The sequence below is a fragment of the Podarcis bocagei genome, assembly GCF_964188305.1.
Source record: "Podarcis bocagei genome assembly, chromosome: 17".
Taxonomy (NCBI): domain Eukaryota; kingdom Metazoa; phylum Chordata; class Lepidosauria; order Squamata; family Lacertidae; genus Podarcis; species Podarcis bocagei.
Window position 1 is genome coordinate 6,000,653 of NC_138143.1, and position 17,645 is coordinate 6,018,297.

The following is a 17,645-nucleotide window of genomic DNA, read 5'->3' on the forward strand; positions in this document are numbered from 1 at the left end:
CCGGGTTTGCTTCCCCACTCCTCCACATGCAGCTGCTGGGTGACCTTGGGCCAGTCACACTTCTCTGAAGTCTCTCAGCCCCACTCACCTCACAGAGTGTTTGTTGTGGCGGAGGAAGGGAAAGGAGATTGTTAGCCGCCTTGAGACTCCTTAGGGTAGTGATAAAGCGGGATATCAAATCCAAACTCTTCTTCCATCAGCATGGCCAATTGCCATCTGGGATGAGGGGAGCTGTGGCCCAGCAATCAGTCTAGAAGGCTACAAGTTCCCAATCCCCGCTCTATGGCAATATCTGTCTCTCCTGTGTTGGGCCAGCAGGGGCAGTACTGCATTGCAAGTGAACACAGAAAGGATACTCTCCTGTCCTGCTGTACTCCTTCGCTGCTTTCTTGAGGCATTGGGTCCGCTGTGTCTGACTCAATTTCCTCTTGTAATGTTTGAAGTCTACAAAAAGCAGTTGTGATGTCATCAGGCCCCAGGAGTGGCTTTCTATACCTGTAGGGAGCTACAGGTCTAGAAAGACACATGTTTACCTGTCTGTAAGCCTTCTAGAGTTATCGGTGTCTCTGCCATGCTTTCTCACTGCTGTATATGAGCATCATGGGAACACTGTCCCATAAGGAAAACAACTTCTGCCATCTCCTCAAGCTGATCCCATCCTTTACGTTGGTCAGGAAGGGTTGGAGAACTCAAGGCAGCAGAGCCAAGCTTCAGCCACACCATGTATCACCTTGACGTGTTCCAGGTAGAAAATGTACATCACAAAAGCCATATCCATTTGCCCAGAGCCAGCAGCCATGGCATGGAGCAATTTGTAAATGACAACTCCACATCTAGCTTGTTTGCTTACAAATATGTATTAGTTTCTACAATATTAAAGAAGTGTTGGAAAAGCATTGTCAGTACTAAAAATATAATGCGTTTGCTCCAAGCGCAGATCTCTTTAAGCAATGATTTTCTCATAATACTGAGTTACACATGATGCTACAGCGCCACTCTGATGGAGGGGATGAACGAGGACTGTAGGTTCCACCTGGGCACCATCCCACTTGGTTTAGCGACAACAAAAAATGAGGCACACATGAGGTGGCAACCTAAGCGAAATGCGTGGATAGGTGCCCTGCCCTCACATCAGCTTCTACTCTGTTTCCAACCTTGGAAACAGCCCAAGCATCTTTGCCCTTTTCCAACTTTAATCCCTCTGACTCACCAAGCCTGAATTTAACTCTGGCCAAACAACATGCAGGCCATACTTTTAAATAATTGCTAAGCTGCAAAGAGCAGCCAAAATCCGAGGACTGGAATTAGGACTTGGTGGGACTGTTTTGGCTTTTACTTTCCTGCAATGGGGTGAAACAAAACAAAAGAGGTTTGGGCACAAATTATAATCTGGCACTGTTCTTCAAAGAAAATGAATCCCCCAAGTGCAGCTGAATGCTGCAACAAGTATTGGCATGTATGCCGCCCCCCAACAAACAGGAGTCTGTCCCAAAGCGTTAGGTGCTCAGCTATTTAGTCACAGGCCCTGGCTGCACTATATATTTAACTCAGTATTATACCAGTTTAAACAGCCATTTCTTCCACAAAAGATTCCCAGGAAGTGTGGTTTGTTGAGGGTGCTGAGAGTTGTTAGGAGACCCTTCCCTCAATTCCCCTTGAAGCTACAGTTCCCAGAGTTCCCTGGGAATAAGGATTGTCACACCACTGGGAATTGTAGTTCAGTGAGGGGGAATAGGCACCCTTAACAAGCTACAGTTCCCAAGATTCTTTGGGGAAGCCATGAGGACTTAAAGTGGTATGGTACATATTTAAATGTACAGCACAGAAGGGGCCACAAAGTGCATAGTAATAACATCTAATACATGCTTGCATGAACTGTCCTTCACTGACTGACACCTACCGATCTGGTGAACTGATAGCCATGAAAATGGAAGACAGCTGTGCTGGTCCCTTGGCCGTGGTGAAGAATCCCCAATCACAGCATGGCAGCAACATTATCAGGACCAATCAAAACATCACAAAGTTGTGAGCAAGCTTTTGAGTTCTCCAGAAAAAACACTGCTAGGTTGGATGTTGAACAAACACTGGGGTAAGGCAGGGGGTGCAAATGAGAGAGACCTGCTCTGCTTGCCCCAAACTGCAGTTTGTAAGATTCTTCATGTTGGAGAAGTTCTGTAAACACAACTGACTCAGCCTCTCTAGGTAAAAGTTGGACTGGAAGATTCCCCCAGGGCTACTAAGATGTAGATGCAATAATGGCTGCTCCCCCCTTTTTCAAAGTTTCATTTCATGAAGCAGCTACTCCGTGCAACTGTGATGGTTCAGTTACACATGGCAAATTGCTGCCTGACGTCACAAGCATCAAGCGTGAGCCGGGCCTAAAAGCAGCCTGTAGCCCTGCCAGCTGTTGGACTCCGACTCCCAACAGCCACAGTCAGCAACCGTCAGGAATGATGGGAGTTGTAGTCCCAAACCTCTGGAGGTCTTACAGGTTGGCAATAGGTGCCTGAAAGAAAAGCCACTGTCAACGGAAAGCACATAACGTCACGAATCCATGCTGATCTGATGCCAGGAAGAGCAGAGTGACCAAAGAGCTGCCATCGCCAGGGTGGTCCCACCATCCTTGTAAACACAATGAGGCTGTGAACTCGCCAGCTCCTTGGAAGCGTCAGAATGAAATCTGAAACCTGGACCTCTTCAGCCTGGGGAGGTGCAGAGCTACTGAAGTCTTGCAAGTTGTTCCCTCTGGTGCATTAAGATCCTTTTTCTTTAGCCAAGATCCTGGAAGAAAGCATGAAAATATAATGGTTGAGCTAAAAGGATATAATGGACACTCACACCCTTGAGAGAAAATGGAAGTGTGCACCATTCATTCTTTGTTATATGCTGTTGAACAAACCAAAACAGACTCTGAGCTACATGTTGTTCTATAATCGTAAAGGCTGACACAGACCTTCCAAGTGTCCCTATTTCTGGACCGTTCCAGATTTACAGAAGCTATCCGGGTTTCTGATTTATCATGGAATAATAATAATAATAATAATAATAATAATAATAATAATAATAATAATAATATATTTATACCCCGCCCATCTGGCTGAGTTTCCCCAGCCACTCTGGGTGGCTCCCAATCGAGTGTTAAAAACAATACAGCATTAAATATTAAAAACTTCCCTAAACAGGGCTGCCTTCAGATGTCTTTTAAAGATAAGATAGCTACTTATTTCCTGCTTTTCCTTAGGACGTCCCTATTTACATTGGAGAAATGTTGGAGAGTATGGAGTTACCCTTGAGCCAAAGAGATAAGTAACTATACAACCTTTATTTAGATGACATCTAAAGCCAGCCCTGTATAGGGAAGTGGTTTTTTAAAAATGTTTAATGCTTTATTATGCTTTTATATATGTTGGAAGCTGCCTAGAGCAGCTGAGGCAACCCAGTTGGATAGGTGGGGTATTAATAATGATGATGATTGAATAGGACATTGTTGGAGGGTATGTTGACACTGAGTGCAGAATTCAGCACTCTCAGCATTGCAGCTTTCATTTACAAAGGATAGGGCTGACAGTATGTGGTGACATTGCTTGGTGACATTAAAATGCATCCGATCAAAGCACTGAGTAGGCCTACCAGTAGCCAGGGCCAGAGTTTTAGCCCCTGGTTAATCCTGTTCTATGGCATCAAGAGAAAAGAAGCCAAAAAAAAAAAATTATTTCAGGGGTGTGTGTGTGTGATAGGGGCTTTGGGGTGCATGTGAAAGGACTTGTGTGCTTGGTATTGTGCTCACCAAATTCCCAGGCTTTGCATGTGCTCAGAAGTACCCTGTTCCTTCACTCAGATATACAGTGGTGCCTCGCAAGATGAAAAGAATCCGTTCTGTGATTCTCTTCGTCTAGTCTAGCGGTTTTTTCGTCTTGCGAAGCAAGCCCATTGAAGGATTAGCAGATTAGCGCTATTAGCGGCTTTTAGCGGCTTATCTGCTGATCGGATCAGCTGATAAGCGGCTTAGCGGCTTAGAAGAGGGGGGGAGGGGAAAAACCAGCAGGAACTCGCAAGACATTGTCGTCTTGCGAAGAAAGCCCATAGGAAATTCGTTTTGCGAAGCACCTCCAAAACGGAAAACTCTTTCGTCTAGCGAGTTTTCCGTCTTGCGAGGCATTCGTCTTGCGGGGCACCACTGTATGCCTGCCTGCCCATGAGCCACAATATTGCACTTGACTCTGCTTGATAAGACCTCAAGGTTCTAGTAATAAAAAACCAAAGTACTGAACATATCACCAGCCTGAAACCTGTCCAGCTCTGATCTGTGCCACAAATGCAACTTCCTCCGAAATTCTTTCACCTCCAGCTTAGCAGAGAAAGATGCTGAGCCATAGATTATGCAATCCAGGAAAGAAAACAACAGGGAAGGCAGGAAGGGTTGATAAGGGAAGTAGGCGGTTCTGAATACTCTCTACTGAAACAAACAAACAAACAAACAAACAAACAAACCCATTGCAACCTGTATACGTTATGCAATTTAAGTTTAAATTAAGTTGTTAAAGGCACCGCGTGTGTTTTTAAAGCAGAGACAGATTAGATATACTGTACTAAACTAAAATGCCAGTTGACCAAAATGTGCAATTTTTGCATAATGCATTCCCTTCCGCTTCTAATTTCACATGCCCATGTTCTCTTAATCTTTGGAGGTTCCAAAGACTAAAACCTTCCTTTAAAAAGGAGACAGCTGCAGTTCTTAGGACACTGGATTCTGCATCCAACCATTTCTGCACTTGCACACTGCAATTACAGAAACTGACAGAACGGACACAGCCATGAGCACTGGGAAACACCGGTAGCTATTTTTTACTGCAGCAAACCATTTCTAGGCCTTGGGAGGGAGCTGTGTATACTCTGCAATCAATCAATCAATCAATCAATCAATCAATCAATCAATAAAACATACACACCCACACCCAAACTAGGATATTTCAAATTCTGCACTCATAGGACTCACTCCTGTTTACACTGCGTTTAAAGTTTAGTGTCAAAGTGAACTGAGATCCATAGAGCAAATCACACAAAGGCTTAGGCCACACAAATAGCAGACAAGGCAGTAGCCGTAATTTCTAAGAACAGCATCTCCAAGGATCAGGCCAAAGCTTATCTGGTCCACCATCTCCCTTCCCACAGCAGCCAATAAGATGCCTCTGGAAAGCCCATGAAGAGGACATGGGCTTCCCAGAGCTCTTCAGCTGCAACTGTTCTCCTGCAAGTGAAAGTCAGAGCCATGGTGGTATATAGACACCTACCTCTGGTTTGTAGCCAATTTATTGTTTTTAGATGGTAGTTCATTTTCCTTTGAGATTGTGAGGTGCCCCAGAGCTAAATATCTTTAAAATATATATATGCGGCAGGTAGAATAAATATTCCCAGACTATGTTACTAAGAGAGAGAGATTGACTCATTGCAATCAATGATTTCTTTTTTTAAAAGTCCCTTCACATGCAAAACTTGGAACAGCAGGAGTTGCTTTCTACAGAGTCAGACCATCCAAGTCTTGTCTGCTGTGGCTGGAACTGGCTCTCTCCCCCATCCTCCCACCAGGTTCTCAGACAGGAATCTCTCAGCCCTACTTAGAATAGAAACACAGAATTGAAAGGGACCCCAAGGGTCAACTTTGCCAACCCCCCAAAGCAGGAATCTCAACAGGCAGTCTCCCATCCCATTTGAAACCACGCTGGACCCTGCTTAGCTTTGCAAATGTGCTAGCAGCTTTATTAATCTGTCTCTAGAATACAGGGACTGATACCAGACTCTTATGAGTGCATGCGCTCTTCTGCTAAGCTGGGGGAAGACTAGGCTACCAACTCTCTCAGACATTTTGTTTTCTGCGTGCAGGGAGGAACATTCACCCACACGACTCCCCAACTTGCAGTCTGAAATGGAACATGATGGGTCCCAGGTGAAATTGCATGATGAGTCCTGGGAGCCTTTTGCATTCAGCCCTGCGGGTTTGTGCCCTCTGGTGAAAGGACCAGAGCCTTCCAACCCGCTGCCCTGCGATCTCTGGGTTGGGTTCCCTCTAATAACATCATGGCCAGCCTTTTCCAGGGCCATTCCTTATAGCTACAACTAATCCAGAATGCGGCAGCTAGACTGGTGACTGGGAGCGGCTGCCGAGCCCACATAACACTGGTCTTCAAAGACCTACATTGGCTCCCAGTACATTTCCAAGCACAATTCAAAGTGTTGGTGCTGACCTTTAAAGCCCTAAACGGCCTCGGTCCAGTATACTTGAAGTATACCTCCATCGTTCTACCTGGACACTGAGGTCCAGCGCCAAGGGCCTTCTGGCGGTTCCCTCACTGTGAGAAGCCAAGTTACAGGGAACCCAGGCAGAAAGCCTTCTCGGTAGTGGCAACCACCCTGTGGAATGCCCTCCCACCAGATGTCAAAGAGAACAACAACTACCAAACTTTTAGAAGACATCTGAAGGCAGCCCTGTTTAGGGAAACTTTTAATGTTTGATGTAGTACTGTATTTTAATATTTGGTTGGAAGCTGCCCAGAGTGGCTGGGGAAGCCCAGCCAGATGGGCAGGGTATAAATAATAAATTATTATTATAATTATAGCTCAGCTATGTTCTGACACCCAGAAACCTCGCCTTCTCTACCTCATCAAACCCCGCCCCACTTAAACATTGCTCAAGGTCCTTCTCCACCTGGTTGGGTCCTTTTACGTACCATGCCCTATCCTGCAACTGCTTACTCCGTGGGATGTGTTAGTAGGCTGACCGTATCCACTTTGTTAGAAGCAGGCGGGGCTTAGCAAAGTGTAGGAATTATTGCTGGGTGTGGAGCACACTCCGACCCACGGGCAGCCTCCCCCCCCCAATAAAGCCACAGCTGTCTGAACATCTTGCCCTCTAACCTTTTGCTCTCTTAGTAGTCTGCCGTGCCCTGTCTGTGACCTTTGTCTCCTACGTCATACATTGTGCAAGGGGAAAATGACACGGTGGAAACAGGTGCCAAAATAACTTTGTACCACCTCTCGATCTCGGGATTGGAAGATGTGTAAAGGTCACAGTCCAAAATGTATCCGCCTGGTTTTGCATATTGTGCCAATAAAAGGAGCCTCTACAGAGCTAGCTGGCAGCTTGCTTGTGCACAGCTCACCTGCATTACCAACTCCTGCCTCATGTCCTTCACTTCAGCAGAGCACTCGTTCCAGCTTCAGTGCACAGGGCTGGCACTACTGCTGGGCAGAGTTAGGCCGCTGGTTTCAGGCGTCATGAAAACAGGGGCAAAACTAGGCATGATTTCACCCAGGTCAAAGACAGTGTTTGGCACCCCCAGGCACAGGCTGAGAACCTCAATGGCACCCTCTGCAGCAGCCTTTCTCAACCTTGTTTTCCCAGATGTTTTTGGCCTACAACTCCCATCATCCCTGACCACTGGTCCTGTGAGCTAGGGATCATGGGAGTTGTAGGCCAAAAACATCTGGGGACCCAAGGTTGAGAACCACAGCGACATCTGGAGGCTTCACACAGGACAAAAAACCAAACAGCTATCCCACCCCCAGTAGCTACAGCACTGCATGTTGTGATTTATCACCACTGTATATTAAACTGCTACAGAGGGCAGTTTTCTGTCTCAGATGTCAAAATAACTTGCCCCTTAATTGGGGGGGGGTGTTCCTGTGGGGCTGTCCACCTGATTATCACCTGGCACCTTGAGATCAAACCAGACATGATGTAGATCCCTTGATTTTGGCAGGAACTGCTAACCCAACTTCTGGCAGGGAGCCATGTCCTTTGCCACCAGGAGTCAGGCAGGTGGGAGAAGCTTTAGAGAAACATGCAGGTTCTCCATTCCTGATTTACTATCTGAGGAGGCCACAGAGCAAATAGAAGCAGCACCACAGCACCAAAGTCCTGCTTCCCATGGGCTTCTGTTTGGCCACCACCAAAACTGAAGGTTGGACTAGATTGGCCTTTGGCCTGATCCTGCAAAGCTCTTAGGCTCTTGTTCTACTAGGAACATAGAAAAATGCCTCATACGAAGTTAGGCCAACACGGCTTCTTGCTCAGTGAGGTAAGGGTCTTGCCCAGTCCTGCCTGGGAATGGGACTGGCGCTGGGACTGTCTGCATGCCAGCCATGTGCTATGGCCCTTTCGGCAACGAGATGTGTGTTGTAGGAGCATCAAGATGCACCCCAGAGAGTGAATTTCTAGAGAAGTGGGAAGGACTGAAATCTGAAAACTAGCATTTCATATTTATATACATATTTATAAAAGACATCCCTAAAATCTCTCTCCGGTCCTTTATCAAGGACAGGTACCAGAAACCAGGGCCTCTCCCAGATAAAAAGGGGTGACTGTAGGCTATGCAAGTAATTCGTGTGCAGACTATTTCTGGGACTGGGCACAGCTCTACTATTTGCACAAACTAAGTCAAACTCTGACATAGAGATATGGCACTACCTTATGGCTGTAATTTATCATGTTGTGTCCCTAGATCTTACTAAATAAAATGTCAGATCCCGAGCACTGAAATATTTAGCCAATTAGAAACATTTGTTTAAAGAGATGTTCCAAATTTATCAGGCAGATTTTTTCATTTAGAAACCTAACTACTTAATAGAAGTAGTTCGAAAAACCAGGGCCAGATTAGAAGGTCCCAGATTAGAAGAGACATCTCCCCATGTTTTCTTACACACAGGAGGAAAGGTCTCTTCTAAGATGAGGTCTACTGAGATATGTGCATGCATCATCTAAAATGAAAACGATATCCTCTTCCAGAGCTATCTATTAAGAATGCAACTATATTTAGCTTTACTTGAGCAACCATGAATCCATTTAATCAGCAGGCAGACCCCTATTTCTTCCTAAACCCAGCTGTGGCTTTTGGTTGTGGCTACTTTGTGTTGTCAGGGGAAAGCATCACGAACCCAAACAGCTTTTATCCCTGCACTGAAAAAGGATTGTTCTCCACATCCTGGCTCAAAATCAAGCCTTGACCCCTTGTCTACCTTAAGGCTGACCCAGAGCCCCAATCCGATGAAGGTCCTTTCCCCCCCCCCTGCCCCAAATACCACCCCAAGCGCCTTCCAGTGTTAATAGGGTTAGACATGCAGTGAGTGAGGCAAAGGTCTGCCCTTTCCGAGGCTTCCTCAATCATTAAGCAATACGGCTAAATAAATACACTCTCTTTATTCATCTGTGGTTCATGTACATTGGCAAACGGTACAGGCTTTTTTTCTGTAAAAAAAGCAGGATTCATAGAAAATGATCAGCAATCTAAAAACCTTATATATATATACACATACCATGTTACTTTTGATTATCTTCCCACCCCAACACAAAACCTGACTGATACGCCTGACGCCCAAAAACCCTTTCCACGAAACATCGCTCCAGCAGGAACAGAATGCGTAAGGATTCTTATAAAGGCAGCTGCTCTCCCAACCGTTCATGAGCAGAGCTGGGAAAAGTGAGGCACCAAAATGGACACGGCTGCCACCACCCGAGTCCCCCAGTGCCCCCCCCGCTCCTCCATGGCTTAACCCTTCAGGCTCCAGTTTGCACAACTCGGTGATCCACCAAGCTGAGCACAGCCCACCAAACACGTATGGCAGCTCATGAGGGGATCTACGACCTGTTTTGGCTGCTTGCCTGGAACCGTAAAACTAGCAGCCCTCAAATGCATGGCTGCACTACAGTCAGTGGGCCTTACACTGTGCAGGCTGCCGGGCTAGCGAGGAATCCTGGTTGCAATTTAGACCCACCCAATGTTCTACGCTGAAGGGTATGAAAGAATCTGAATGGTGCCGATTTTCAGCTTTCTGCCCCACCCCTAGTGGCAGCCATTCGATTCCAGAGTATCTGGCGTTCAAGTCTTGGGTTCCCAGGTACCTCCATTGAGCCACAGCATAAGGCAGGTGTTGATGAAGATTTCCCACCTCCCACCTGTGCAAGTCAGTCCTCTGTACACTGTCAACAAGGGACATCCCTGTCCCATCACCCCCCACAACTGCTGCTACTTCAAGCATTAAATGAGACAAGCAGATTGCAGTTTGGTTCTGCAGTGTCTTCCACAGGAAAATCTTCATTAGTAACTAGTGATTCATGCTCCCCCTCCATTTACCCAGTGATCCTCAAAGACTATAGACACTAAATACATGCTGAGGGCAGGAAATAATTTGGGCTGCCTAGAACCCAGCTCCAATCCTGCTATGATCCAGTAGTTCCAACTATCCACCCAGAGCTACAGAAAGAAGAGAACCAGGGCTTCTAGCAGCCCCCCCCTCACTACCAACTTCCTATCCAGTTCTCCTCTCCTCTCAATTTTTCTCACTTCACAAACATACAAGTTCTGCCACTCTCACCCTCCCACAAGCACACACACTCAGAACGCTTCTCATTTAATTTTCATCTACTACAGTAGATTAACTTAACAGATTCCCAGTGGCCAGTGGCAAGCAAGCAAAATCCTACCACTTCAAAGGTGGCGTTTTTAAAAACGACACTAAAAAACCCAAAATAACCCAGAACATTTGTATGCTCCACAATGGCAGATGAGGTCTCCTTCCACCCTTCTCTGCTTATGCACAGCACGTGATCTCCACAGCAACATACACATCCCCTTCAGTGGCTGTATGGGATCCTTCGTTCAGAGTGTTCATACAAAAATACACCTCTTTGTGAATTTGCTCCCTGCTGACCAAACAAGAGGGAGTTTTGTGGGTCTCAAGGCAAAGGACCCAGGTGATTCCAAAGCAGCTTTTGCCCTTCAGCTGCTTCTGTTGGTGGGGCAGGGATTGTCCCCAGACAGGCATAGTGGAGAAACAGACATAACATTTAAGAGTCAGGGAGAAGCTGGAGAAGTTGAGTTGGCAATGGAAGAAGTGGGATGGGGGCGGTGTGGAAGAGAGTGGGTGAGTGGTCAGCACAAAGTTAGGGGGGGCAGAAGAAGAGATGATAACGAGGCAGGAGAGAATCAGAGGCGGGATAGGTTTAAATTGAAGGGGGAGGACAAGTGTTGTGGAAACTTCACAAGAAACCAAAAACAGGTATGGAGGATGTGCTCTTTTCTTCTCAATTGACCAACACTGACTTGGACAGGAAGCCATCTGTAGTCACAGAAGGAAGTTCCTTGCTCTGTGCTGCGTGGCCCTGATGCTCTGTAGCTGTCCCCGCTAAGGAGCGGCTGGCCAAAGGTCCCTTGGGCAAGCTGTATAGATAGACAGCCCCTATGACCAGCCCTGCTCCTAGAGCAAAGAGCAGGTTGAGGTGGAAGTCAAAGAGGTAGATGGAAGCCACAGTGGACACTACGATGGAGAAGGAGGTGGCAAAGCCCTTGAGGATGTTGTCAGCGTATTTCACCACCACAGCCACCAGCAGGCCGCCAAAAGCTTGGTTCAGGATCACTCCCCACACAAGCGGGGTGTAGCCAAAGAAGAATCCACGCTCAGCCACGGCTGCCCCCTCCGCGGACCACAGCCCCAACAGCCCCAGCAAGGTTCCGAAGATGCCTAGTTGGACGTTACGTAGCCAGACGGAGGCTGCGCTGCCCTTGAGGATCTTTTCAAAATAGACTCCGGCAAAGCCAGATGACAGGCATGACACCACCACGGCCACAAGCCCCACCATGTAGTTCTGTTGCATTCCCTGGCCTCCAGGGGGTGATCTGCCCCCTGCCTGCTGCTGCTCCACTTGGACAATGGCCACACCGACAAAAAGGAGCACAAGGGACAGCCACTGGAGACGGGACAGGCTCTTGCGGAGCATCAGCACAGAGAAGACAGCTGTGGTGAGGATCTTCAGTTGGTAGGTGACCTGAGAAAGGCAGTGCAGTTTAGTAGGCATCCCAACATGCCGTGCGATAGGAGAACGTCCAGCCAGGGTGGGACCAACAGCAAAGGCCCAACCCCTATTCTCTAGATAGGTTCACATTGTTACTAAAACAGACAACGGCCTCCAATGCAGTACTGCAGTTTAGTACCCCGATTCCGTTTCAGATCATACCCTGTTCTCCACATAACAAATTCAGCTAAGGTCTCAAACGGTGTGGCATTGGTTTAACCAGTTCAAAATGAACTCACTTTAACCCCTGAAAGCCAATGAAGTGGTAGAGGCTCAGAATCACATACCCAGGGGTGTGCATACCGCAATTCCATGGAAGTAGAGACAGAGCGCATAAATACAAGCCTTTACGACTGTGGGAACAATGAGAATAAGTGGGCTATACCTGCTAAGTTCTAAGAACCCAGAAGTACAGTTTGCTCTTTCCCCTAACTAACAGAACCAGTTATACAAAATAGTTTTGTTTTTTTAATGAAGAATTTCCCACATTTAGAAAACTGCTGAATTGGTTAATTTGCATAATTTATACAGAATAATAATAATAATAATAATAATAATAATAATTTATTATTTATACCCCGCCCATCTGGCTGGGTTTCCCCAGCCACTCTGGGCGGCTTCCAAAAGAATATTAAAATACTATGATACATCAAACATTAAAAGTTTCCCTAAACAGGGCTGCCTTCAGATGTCTTCTAAAAGTCTGGTAGTTGTTGTTCTCTTTGACATCTGGTGGGAGGGCATTCCACAGGGAGGGCGCCACTACCGAGAAGGCCCTCTGCCTGGTTCCCTGTAACTTGGCTTCTCGCAGAAATAATCCTGCTTTTCTGCGCACAGAATATGCAGCGTTCCTCCATCCACCAGAGAATAGAATAACTCCCAATGAACAGGTGTCTGTGGCTCTCACTGTAAGGATAGGGGTGTACTATTAACTAAGGCTTGGAAAATAAAACTATAGGTGTGGTCCCACACAGAAGCGGACATTTCTGGATGCCTCCACATGACTTCACTAAGACATGCTGCAGGAGCTTTAAGGAATTATTGTAACACATCTCAGGATACCCACCCTTCATGGCTTCATTCAACATTGTGGAGGTGGGAAGAACAGGATGTGGACATCTATATAAAGTGGGTGAATGAAAGTGAGCAGGGCACCCTCTTCGGAATAACTTGCAAGGGAGGACCTAAGACTCCTTGGGTCCCAGAGCTGGTGTCTCACCTGGAAGGTGGCTGCAGGCAGGTTGGAGATGGCCACATATTGGAGGTTGTTTTGGAGGGTGTAAATGAGAGAAGGCACTGCGAGTTTGAGTGTGTCCATATACTGTACCACAATCGAGTCATACAGGGAAGCAGCAAACTGTTTCAGGTTACCTGAAAAAGGAGAGACAGACAAAGAGACCACTGTCTTGGTTGGAAATAAATGTTGTTGTTTTAAACAAGGGTCATTATTTGTAACTGACAAGGGATGAAAGAGGCTGTAATGATGGCTCGGCAGAGCGCCCACCAAGCTCTCTCTTATGTGAGTCAACATACAAAAGGAATCCTTTACTTTCTAGTCTGAACAGCAACAGAGGCGTTGGCATTCCATGCACCTGCCTCATGGTGAGCACAAAGTTACGAGCCTAGTGCTACTATTCACCTGGCGGGGGGAAGAGTACAAAGTACTACTTTGCCAAGGCCTTGGCTAAGGTAGAAGCATCTGCTGAAGTTTATAATGGGCTGGATGGTAGAAATCCCTAGAAGTGAATGGGCCTGTACAAGTTTGGCAGGTAGCAGCCTGGGCACCAATCCCTAGACTACAATATGCAAAACGGAGTAGGCATTAGATCGTAAGAATTTACATAGCTGTTCATCCCATCTGATCTCAACATTTTGTTTACCAAGAGTGGCTAAACGCTTCAGGGAGGTTCACAAGCGGACCCTGGAAGCAATGCCCAACACCCTATTGACAATCCCCTCAGGCAGTGTGAGGTAATAGCCAGAGATCTTCTAAATAATCTCTTTATAAAGGAATTGATGCTAGTGGCTACCCCTGCATCTTAGAGCTATCTGTTCTGTAGGTTAATTATACAATGTGTGACTAATGACTTCCTTTTACTTCAAATCTAAGGCCTATTAATTTAAGTGGATGGTTGAATTTTTGTTTTTTGATAGAGGGGGAAAATAAGAGTGAGAGTGAGTGTGTGTAAATACTATCATGCATTTATATTTACAGCAATAGCATTATGGTCATAGAGAGCCAAGTCCAGAGGTAAGACAGAGCAAGGACAATTAAATAAAATAAATCACTGACAACAAGAGAGATTCAATTTTTCCAAGCTAGCCACTAGTCTTCACCAAAGCAAAAGCTCAATGATCCACCCAGCAAGACTGCCAGGCTAATGCGCTGGGAATGGAGGATTGCTGCAAGGGTTTCCATCTTCGGAGGCACAGTAGTCCCCACCTTTTTTCTGAATGAAGATGAGCAGCAGGCAGGTGACTCCCTTAAGGATTTCAGCCATAACCACAGCGGAAGTGGCAAAGAAGCGGTCCCCAGGCAGCGTGCGCACATAGCGGATACTGAGGATGAGAGAGGCATTCTGAACCACCAAGACAGCTAAGCTGATGTACTTCAACCGTCTGTTACCTGGGAAAAGAAAAGTAGGGATCAGCTTGGGATCTCACCCTGCAGCAGAAAGCTGCAATAAGCAACTACCACAACCAAGGCTTGAACAACAGAGACACATGAGAGATGATGTTTGGGGAACCACCACCTATTCCAAAAACAAAGCTGGGGGTGTCCAAGGAAGAACATGGGAAAGTCCACACAATGGGAGCAATCCAGTTCTCCAGGACCGAGTCCATCAGTGACCACAGAGGCAGGCATGAGTAACTGGAAGCCCAAGGGTTACATCCAGACTGCCCAAGTTTTAGCAGACTCCCCACTGCAGTTGCCCACCCTGTGGCGACAACCCACTTTGAGAGATGGGGGAAAGGGAAGCCCTAGCCCACCAGCCTCCATCTCCTCAGAAAGTGATCCTTTCATACAACTAGTTGCTGACAAGAGCACTAAAGTCTTGGCACACTAAGCCCTTGTTTGAAACAAGTCAGGTATTGGCAAACATGAACTTAGTATGGGTGCTTTATATGTGGTAGTGGTGCGGGGGGAATCCTTTATCAAATATTTAAACAAAACAAAGGGAAGTATAAGGACACCCCAGACTCATGGAAATCCATGGAATGATGTCCTAAGGCAGCAATGTCCAACAGGTTGATCGCGATCGACAGGTCGATCACAGAATGATCACGGTCGATCGTGGGCTCCCTTTTGATTGGTGGCTGTAAAAAGAATTGTGTTGGAAGTCTCCACCCCCACCATCATCGTTTTGTCTGTGAAATGGGTGGTTGTTACTGATAATAAACTAGTCTTTTTCGCTTCATCTACTTGTTAGCATCACGATTTTTTAGTGGTGCATGTTCCTCCCTCCCCCAACAGGTCAGCAACTTTGTCCTTCCCTTAAAAAAGCTCAACAAAAAGCTCAACAACTTTGGTATCCCCCCCCCCATGAAAATGGGTAGATCACTGCCAGTTGTTTTATGCTGGGAGTAGATTGCAGCCTCCAGAGAGTTGGACGTGCCTGTCCTAAGGCATCTAAGGTGGTAGAGAATGAGATGCGCTAGGGGATGACTAACAAAAATGATGAAGTAACACGGTGATCTCAAGTTGTATAGTTGATGTTAAAACCTTTACTGTTGGTACTGAAGTTGATGTACTTTGTAAAGTTGGAAATAAATAAATAGTGAAAAAAGGTATACGTGAATTAAAATAAAGGGCCCAGAGATTTTTAGAATGAAGGCAAGTCCTGCATTTATGAGAGTTAATTGTTTCCTGCACCATCTGCTGCTGGAGGCTCACCTTGGCTGCTGGCATCAACGGAGAATCATAAGGTTTCTTTCCAATTTAACAGGCAAATGGAATTACTACCATAGAGTATTTAGATAAACTTCCCGGCTGAGCAAAATCCCATCCCTCTTGCAATCTTTAACATCTACTAATCCAGGTCTCAGAGCTCCAGTGGCATGCGAAAGGTCAGGGTTTTCCACCCCACTGTTCTGACGCACAAAACGGATCCTAGAGAGCTGGCATCCTGCTCTGCTTGGCTCAGCAAACAATATCTTGCACCTGCCATATGGGAGACACATGCAGACCTAGCAGGAAGTGGGGACAGAAAAATGGCACAGCCACAGCTTGCTGAACTACATTCCTAGGAACAAAAAAGTGCTCACCTGCTTCCTGAAAGAGAAATCAGCAAGAAGCCTAATACAAGCTATGGAAATAATTACAATAAACAGCTGTGCAGGCATTCCCCATCTCAGTTCCTGGAGTCACCTACGACGTCCTAATAGGACTGCAGAACTAACTGTTAAGAATAACAGCCTTAAAGGAGTATAATGAAGGCTGGTTTTGTTCAGCAACCCACCTCCCACAGGGGATAGGCATAGCAATGATGATGGCTTCCTACGTTTATCCCCAAAATCTGGTAGTCAGAGGTATAATTCCTTTGCAAATGAAGGCGGAACTTTTACACATCATCAGAGTTACCAGCTGGTAAGCCAGCCTTCCAGACCTTCTTTTTGCTAGTAGCTATTGCCATTCCTATTCATTCTGATCACAAATCCTCCGTCACACTAGAAACTGTTATCAAAATTGTAATGAAATACATTCTCCTGGCTCACCATGGCTCCCTAAGGCTTCCCTTTAATATTTCTTGGAGCTCTCCCTCTCTCTTTTAAAGGGGGGATTTGCAGCGTAACATGGGGACAGACTTTCCCACAGGGATTCACACTTCCAGGATCCCAATCGAAATGGCTGAAAGACTCCTCCTCCTCTGTGCACTAAAATTCACCCTCGACCAGATGCAGAGAAGGACAGCACAGCATTCTTTCCTTGTTGCTCACCAGCAGCCGTGTGTGTGTGTGTATTGTGTGTGTGTGTGTGTGTGTGTGTGTGTGTGTGTGTGTGTTTATTAGGGCTAGCTCTCCCTCTCTGTCTGGCTAGCCCAGTATATGTCTCTCTCTCTCCCTATAGAAATACCAATGTCTCTCTCATATATACATACATATTGGTATGTCTATCGGGAGAGAGAGGCATCTATATATCTAACTGTCTGTACGACACACGTAGAGAGAGAGAGAGAGAGAGAGCCGGCCTCAAAGGGACCCCTGCCCCCCCCTCTTATCCGCCTGCCCTCCCGCAGCCCAGCCCCACGGCAGGTTACGGGGCGCTGAGGCGAGGGGGATGTGGCGCCCCCACCGCCTCCCGAGCCCCCCAACTCTCACCTCCTGCGGCCACCGGGCTCCCGCCGCCGCTGCTCCCCGATCCCCCAGCCGCTGCCATGGTGGCAACCGCCGGGCAACCGAGTTCCCCCGCCGCAGCCGGCACTTCCGCATCCCAGCGTCCCGACGCACTTCCGCTTCCGGCAGTGCGGAAAGGCCATAGAGAAGGGAGTGCGAGAGAGCAGGCAGAGCGGCCGTGCTCCTTCCGGAGGACTCCGCGGCCGGAGGAAGGAGGCGGGGCCGCCCGCTGAGAACCATAGAGTCATAGAACCATAGAGTTGGAAGGGACACCCGGGGGTCATCGAGTCTGACCCCCCGCGCAGCTGGAATCTCACCGAAAGCATCCCTGACGGAGGGCAGCCCAACATCTGATCAGAAACCTCCAAAGAAGGAGAGCCCACAGCCTCCCGAGTTCCAGAAAGTTGTTCCTGATGTTTGATTCATAGCTGTCAACTTTTCCCTTTTCTTGCGAGGAATCCTATTC

General features: G+C 47.0%; 1 protein-coding gene across 1 annotated transcript; it reads right to left on the bottom strand.

Annotated features, from left to right (window-relative positions):
* Positions 1–838: 838 nt before the first annotated feature.
* Positions 839–17,293, bottom strand: SLC35A2 (solute carrier family 35 member A2). Its single transcript, XM_081175784.1, has 5 exons — positions 17,165–17,293; positions 14,289–14,471; positions 13,065–13,216; positions 11,097–11,818; positions 839–2,781 (listed from the first exon to the last, which is right to left on the bottom strand). The coding sequence occupies exons 1-5, from the start codon at positions 17,220–17,222 to the stop codon at positions 2,754–2,756; spliced, it is 1,143 nt and encodes a 380-aa protein (XP_081031910.1). The 5' UTR covers positions 17,223–17,293; the 3' UTR covers positions 839–2,753.
* Positions 17,294–17,645: the final 352 nt, after the last annotated feature.

Excerpts from the sequence above, each read along its gene's own strand:
- SLC35A2 (XM_081175784.1), bottom strand. The coding sequence starts at position 17,222 with ATGGCAGCGGCTGGGGGATCGGGGAGCAGCGGCGGCGGGAGCCCGGTG. Across the intron at positions 13,217-14,288 it reads CATCTTCATTCAGAAAAAAG|GTAACCTGAAACAGTTTGCT; the intron begins GTGGGGACTACT and ends CTCCTTTTTCAG. Across the intron at positions 2,782-11,096 it reads ACAGATGGCTTCCTGTCCAA|GATCTTGGCTAAAGAAAAAG; the intron begins GTCAGTGTTGGT and ends GCTTTCTTCCAG.